The 6696-nt window shown below is 29.9% G+C and overlaps 1 protein-coding gene across 2 annotated transcripts; it reads right to left on the reverse strand.

The window, feature by feature from the left end:
* Positions 1-1325: 1325 nt before the first annotated feature.
* Positions 1326-4243, reverse strand: LOC112715473 (uncharacterized). Of its 2 annotated transcripts, XR_003159710.3 has the most exons (8): positions 3846-4238; positions 3287-3358; positions 3138-3202; positions 2321-2456; positions 2145-2228; positions 1867-2063; positions 1670-1762; positions 1326-1523 (listed from the first exon to the last, which is right to left on the reverse strand). XR_003159710.3 is itself a non-coding variant. In XM_025767240.3 (7 exons), the coding sequence occupies exons 1-7, from the start codon at positions 4107-4109 to the stop codon at positions 1518-1520; spliced, it is 720 nt and encodes a 239-aa protein (XP_025623025.1). In that variant the 5' UTR covers positions 4110-4243; the 3' UTR covers positions 1326-1517. The 2 variants fall into 2 exon arrangements, 1 of the variants encoding a protein (XP_025623025.1); XM_025767240.3 differs by lacking the exon at positions 1867-2063 and having other exon boundaries at positions 3846-4243.
* Between the last annotated feature and the right edge of the window lie 2453 nt (positions 4244-6696).

Raw genomic sequence — 6696 nt, forward strand, 5'->3', positions numbered from 1 at the left:
TTTGTTGAAGGTTCAAAACATTAGATAATTTTCAAAAAAGTGGGTTTCAAGTTCTTCCTACCATTTTGAACAATTATATTTTTTTGGTAAGTGATATATAAATATCCACATAATCATTTATTAGGCTTGTAAGCATGCCTTGATGAGCTTGATAGATTAACTAATAACTAATATCAAACTCAATGTTTTGTTTACCCAAGACTCCCAGTTCGTAAAAAGCTTCATTTTCAATATAAAAAAAAACTTTATTTACTAATTATTCCATGTTGCTAATGTTTTGTTTCAATGGCACCCAGGGTTGGCAGCAGCAATCGTATCCTTGAGTACATACCCCGATCCAATTTGATCAGGTAGAATTACTAATCCGACCCATTATATATAGGGTTGAGTGCGGAATGGGTTGATCTGCAGGTTGGATAGGACGTGGATTGAAGCTCAATCCTACCGACCAATCTGCACTATATATATATATATATATATATATATATATATATATATACTAGAAATGAGTGTCAAATAAAAAACGTTTCATTCATATAAAAAGTTTTTAACCACTAAATCAAGATTTTTAATTAAAAATTTAAACACTTTTGTTTATATAAAAGTTAAATTTATTTAGTGATATATAAATTTTAAATTACAACCCTAATATCTCATCAAATTATTGAACATTATATTTTTTTTATGACAACAGATGATTAAAGTTGACATGTTATAAACTCAGTAAGTAGGTTAGAGTTAAATTTTAGTAAAAAAATTAAACCACATAAAATTAGGATTGAGTTTAAATCCTACCCTATCTCAATCCATTGCCACCCCTATCAGTCTACCACCCAAGCCACTAAACCAGAGTTGCAATGTGAAAAACTTCTTAGAACAACGGCAAATAATAACAACTATTAACACTAAAATATTATGCATCAGATAATATTTAAATTATCACTATAAGAGAGCGCGAGTAATGATGTACCAAACTCCCAAAGCTAAAATGTTTGAAGGTTTTAATTTGCATCGTTCCTACTTACTATATGATCAAAGTGATGATCTTTTATACTATTATATATAGATATATAAATTTTGAAATTCTCACTTTCCTTAACATTTTGGGCAGTATACCATTGACCTTAACTAAAATAATTTAGTTTTTTTAAAAAAATACCTCCCCACCCAAACATCCCATCGGCATTGCCATCAAGCCATGAAGAGAAGGCCACCCTGGGTGATCCCCTCTGGCATTGCCATCAAGAACAACAATTGTTATAACTAAAGTTCAAAGATTCAGCAATCAGGTAAGGTTGCTCCATGGCTTAAATGCCACACTGAAATTAGCTATTTGCTCATTTCCCATTCCCATCACATTTTTATTTATTTTTTTAATCAACTAACACAATGTACAAATTCTACAAAAAGCCATGTAGCTTCTGTATGTAACTTCTACAATTTTTCTCTGATAACCAAGGAAAATGTTGACCCAAAAAACGAAAAGGAAATTATCAGCATGTGTACTCTTCCCTTGCTTAACCCTACAAAAGATAGAAAGATCATGTTATACTATTTAACTTTCTTTTCAACATATGTAATGCTTGGATTCTATTTAGAATTTGACTCTTTTCAAGTATTTTTAATGCGTAGATTAACTATGTTCTACGTATGTGATACGAGGCCATACCTGTCTTCTTCTGTTCTGTATGAGATACCAGGAACGTGCCATTGCGCAACACGGCAAAAGAATGCTGGCAAATTGAAGAAGTGACATCTCAAACTGCCATTCACCATTCCAAGTTAGCAACTAGTACATCATTCAATTCAAGTTCAAATTCACTACATTAGCCGGTGTCTAAACTCTAAACCTTAATCTCACTTTACCATTTCGGAGCTTGAAGCTGTTCTGTGCCTGTCCTATTATCAATTTGTCACGACACACATCGACACAAACTACTAAAGGCTTAACAATTTGGCTGAAAAGGACAAAAAGCATTTTCTTCTTTAATTTCGTATATATCCTTCTTTTGAACTCTTTGATCTATCACTTTTGTGTACATCCTTCATCGTATCCAGATACACTGATATTTCAAAACTCATGTCAATTGGTACAACAAACTATGTTCCAAATACTTGTATATGTAAATTGACATGCTACTTACATCAAACATTCTTGATGAATCGCGCCTGGTTGCAGAGTTCGTTGTAACCATTAAGGCTTGGCGTACAAGCAAGACTATCAGCAACTGTATAAATCATCAGTCACATTAATCCTCAGCGAAAGATGATACCCGAAATAAAGAATGTAGAAAAAGCTTTATCATAACTATTTCCTTACAATGAGAGTGGCACAGCGGACGCAAGCGATGCTACTGGTTTGTGTGATAGCATATTCTTCATATTCTCTTTGCATTAAATGGTTCTCCGCTGATGTTAGAGCAACACGAAGATCTGTATTACGCTCCCATTCTTGCCTGGTATATAGAAACAAGATAAATCTTTCTGGGAAAAAAAACAGCCATTCCTATTAAAGCTATTACTACCAATAGCGCAATAGTAACGAAATTATAGAAGTGTATGAATTAAGTTCTAGCCTTCAGGGAGTGTCCATCGAGCTTTGTAACATATTAACAACATCCCTTATGAAATCTGAATGATCAAAATTTACAAGGGTACTATATTTAGGCAATGAAAATATTGATGTTAAGGCTAGCTAACTTCTCAGATGCTCGAATGGAAGTATGCATTAAAATCTTTAAAATAAGGTGGTTAAATTTTGATTATCCTGATCATTTGGTGATCCACAAATTTTAGCACCATCATTCAAAAGTGAATTAAGGCCAACATAACTACTAGTCAGTACCAAACATTCCAAATTTATTTATGCTTTTATTTCCAATTTGTTCCGTCACTAATGGAGAGTCCAACTTCTACAATTTCGTTACCATATTCAATGAAGCTTCAAACGGCACAAGATCACTTTTCTTGCCATATTTTAGAACTAAAGAATAGCTATATGAAGAATAAGCAATCAATTCCCAGGCTTACACAACAGCTACACTGCTACAGTACTCCAGACAATAAGAAAACCTTTCAAATGCATTTGGAATGGTACACTAGTTAAAATAAGATATCTGATACAAGCTCAAACTTACCTTAGATCAATTGCTATAATGTCGTTGCTTCTGACTATTGGAAGAGAATAGTTTGGTGAAAATATCTAGAAAGAGTGAAAGATAGAGAGATCATAATTCCAATCTTTTAACAAAGAAAAAAAAACAGTGAACGAGTTAAAAACTTCAACCTGATTGCAGATTTCACATATTGTATTTCCTTTCTTGTTGCACCATTTTTGGATGCACTTCCTATGAGCAAACTGCACGCCAAGAAATAGTGAACCACCATGTTCATGATCCAGTCTCTATTTAAGACCACGAGTATCCAAAAGATATGCAAAGATTGCAACATATTGGGGAGAGTAACTAACTGAAAGCCAACTAACACTTGAAACTAATGGATTATGTGAGACACCAAAACAGCAGACTGAATGCGACGGTTAAGAAGAAACCATGTGCCTCTCCCTTGCCACACTTAAAGGCCTCATGAGAGAATGACATACAACTTTCTATTCTTTCCTTTTTCCTCCTTAAAGTGGCCACTTACACTAAATATCCCAAGACCACATAATACCAAGAACTCTCTAGGTAATTAAGGGTACCAATTCAATTCAAATGAAAGTATATAAGTATACGAGTTTAACAATTAACATGGCATAATCCACTACGAGTTGCTCACTATACCCTTCATTACTTGCTTATTACTTGAAAAACGAGAGGCTAATAATGTAATATACTATAGTATACCTTGAGAGTGCCATTACAGGAACAAGGGGCCTCCATGGAATGGATTTGATCTTCCTCTTGACATATTCTACACTCCACAACCACATCATCATCATCATCGTGACGCTTGTAATTTGAAGAGGAAGAATTGGAGGAGGAGCAGGCTTGTTCTTGTTCTGGACCAAGTTGAATGAAGGGAGGGACATGATCATGGTGCGGCGGTGATGGTAAACAAGAGGTGGAAGGTATTATACGATCAATGCAAACAATGAAATGGTCCACCATGGTTCTTGTTTTTTTTTTCTGTTGTGAGAGTCAAACTCAAAAACAGAGTGGAAGGGTTGGTGGAAATTCAAAGAAAAGAGGTGACAACACCACTCGCCTTGTTCACTGCGTTGACGGAATTTACAATGGCGTAAACTCGGACAAAAAAAAAAAGTTGTCATCTAGTCCCTTGAATAAATTATCATTATCATCTATTAAAGACCAAAATAAAAAAATGATCATCTATTAAAATTTTAATATGTAGCTTAAATTAAAGTATTATTTTTATTAAAAAGTATTGTAATATTTTTGAAATCATTAATTCAATTCAGATACCAATTTTTTAGTTATTTAAAATTTAAATTGTTAACAAAAATCTTATTAGAGAATTGTTTTATTTTTATTTTTTATAAATTTTGTAATATTATTTCTATTTTTATTTCAACTTCATTTTGATATTTGTATTTTACAAATTTAATAATTTTTACGAGTTAAGTTTTTATTTATAATTTTTATCATTTTTTCATATTTTTATCAATTTTTAAAGATTTATATTTTAATCTAATAATTTTTATTATTAATTATTCTATTTCTAATCTAGTAATTCTTATTTATTTTTGAATTTTTTAAATAAAATTTATTTTAAAACTAAAATTAAAAAATATTTTATATTAATTTAAAAAATTTAATATTATTTGAATTAATATTAATTAAAATTATTAATATAATTATTTTTTCTCTTAAATATTTAATTTTATTCATAATTTATACTTTTATTATTAAGAATTTAATTTTAAAATCATCTTTACTATTGAGTCAAAATATCAATTAATAATATAATATTTTTTTATATAAAAACTAATTCTATTCTAGTCATATATAAATATAATATTATATTATAACATTTTACTCGTGTGTTATTAATTTAAGCAAAAATTTGTATGTAGAATTAAATATTTGATCATTATATTATTTATAGGACAATTGTGTTGTTTGTAGAATGATTGTACTATTTGTATTAAATTTTTAATTTGTATGCTCATTAAAATTATATAATCATATTGTATATTTATAAAAATTCATGGATAACACCCTCGATGACTGCAAATAAAGTTAAAATTAGATTATTTTTAGGTAAAACACTTATATAAACCAAAAGCAGCCCAATATTACCTGAATCATCCAAAACAAAAAACGTTACTTGAATGTCTTCATGTATATATTTAGGTAAATCGAATTTACTAAATTTGATTTACGCATTTTAGTTGTAAATCGAATTAATATATATCGAATTACATGAAACACTCTATTTAAACATAAATCGAATTCATAATTCATATAATTCGATTTACTATTGCACAACATATATATAGTAAATCGAATTAAGTTGATTCGATTTACTACCTAGACAGATTATTGACATTTACTATTTTTAAGTTAATTAATTTTAAAACATAAATGTCAATAAAAAAATACTCCATTTGAATCCAAATAAAATATCAAAAAAATCAAAATAAATAAGAATAGAAATTCAACTTTTGTGTTATAGGTCAAATTCCAAAATTTTACATTTTTATAAACTTATAAATTTAAAAAGGAATAATAAATGATTTCTAAAAATTTATTAAAAATCATCATTTGACTCATTAGCATCTAAATAATTATTACCGAAACTTTTAATGTTGAAAAAGTTAATATAAAGTATAGCCCTCCAAGGTGATATAGGAGTTAAAACTTAAATTTTTTCAAAATCTGAAATAACAGATAGTTTATACATTATAAAATGACCAACTATATTTATACAATATGTAAATTGAGAAATAATTAAAGTGACCAACTATGTATATTTAGGAATAATCTTAGCATACAAGCGATTGGGTCTTACAAGTGTTACAAGTCCTGATCTTACTAACACCCTAAACGCGCTCCAATTGTCACGTAATAGTCACGCGCTATATAATAGAATATTAATTCAATCAAAATCAATTAACGCTCGAATATTTCTCTTCCAATTTTCAAAAGATTTTGTTACCTTCTTCGAATATCTTGCCAGGTTTCTTCGTTCTCCTTCTTGCGTTCTTCCCTTATCTTTTCGATTGTTCTTTCTTCTGTGTTTATCACTGTTTTGTTCTTCGTCATTCACCTGAGTTTTTCTTATTGTAATGCTAGCTTCGTTTTATTTCGATTTTCTAGTTTCTGAAATCAAATTTTGAACTCGTTTTGAAGATAATGGATGATTCAATCTCAGATTGTTAGCTCAATCAGGACAAAGTGGATTTTGAATTTGAATCGAACGAAGTCCCTGAGGTTTGATTTAGTTTCAGCTAATTATGATTGTCTAGCTGAATAATTCGTGAACATAGACTGTGAAATTAATGCGTGAACATAATCTGTGGATTGAATCTAATGTATTAGTTTTGATTAATTATCTGTAATTTATAGCAGACGCTTGGGTGTAGATCAGAACTTTTTGGGTGTATTTTTAGGGAGGTTTGGGTGTATTTTAGGGAAGTTTTGATGTATTTATAGTTTATAGTTTTTCTTGTTATTTTTAATTGACTTGTTGTCGTTCGGGTGTATATCAGGAGTCCTTGGGTGTACTTTACTT

This window comes from Arachis hypogaea, chromosome 10, assembly GCF_003086295.3.
Source record: "Arachis hypogaea cultivar Tifrunner chromosome 10, arahy.Tifrunner.gnm2.J5K5, whole genome shotgun sequence".
NCBI classification, from domain to species: Eukaryota; Viridiplantae; Streptophyta; class Magnoliopsida; order Fabales; family Fabaceae; genus Arachis; species Arachis hypogaea.

What these genes read in the sequence shown, in the direction of transcription:
- LOC112715473 (XM_025767240.3), bottom strand. Translation starts at nt 4,109, where the DNA reads ATGGTGGACCATTTCATTGTTTGCATTGATCGTATAATACCTTCCACC. An exon ending in TCCGCTGTGCCACTCTCATT is followed by an intron (nt 2,229 to 2,320) that starts GTAAGGAAATAG and finishes TGATTTATACAG; the next exon opens with TTGCTGATAGTCTTGCTTGT. An exon ending in ATTCATCAAGAATGTTTGAT is followed by an intron (nt 1,763 to 2,144) that starts GTAAGTAGCATG and finishes GGTGAATGGCAG; the next exon opens with TTTGAGATGTCACTTCTTCA.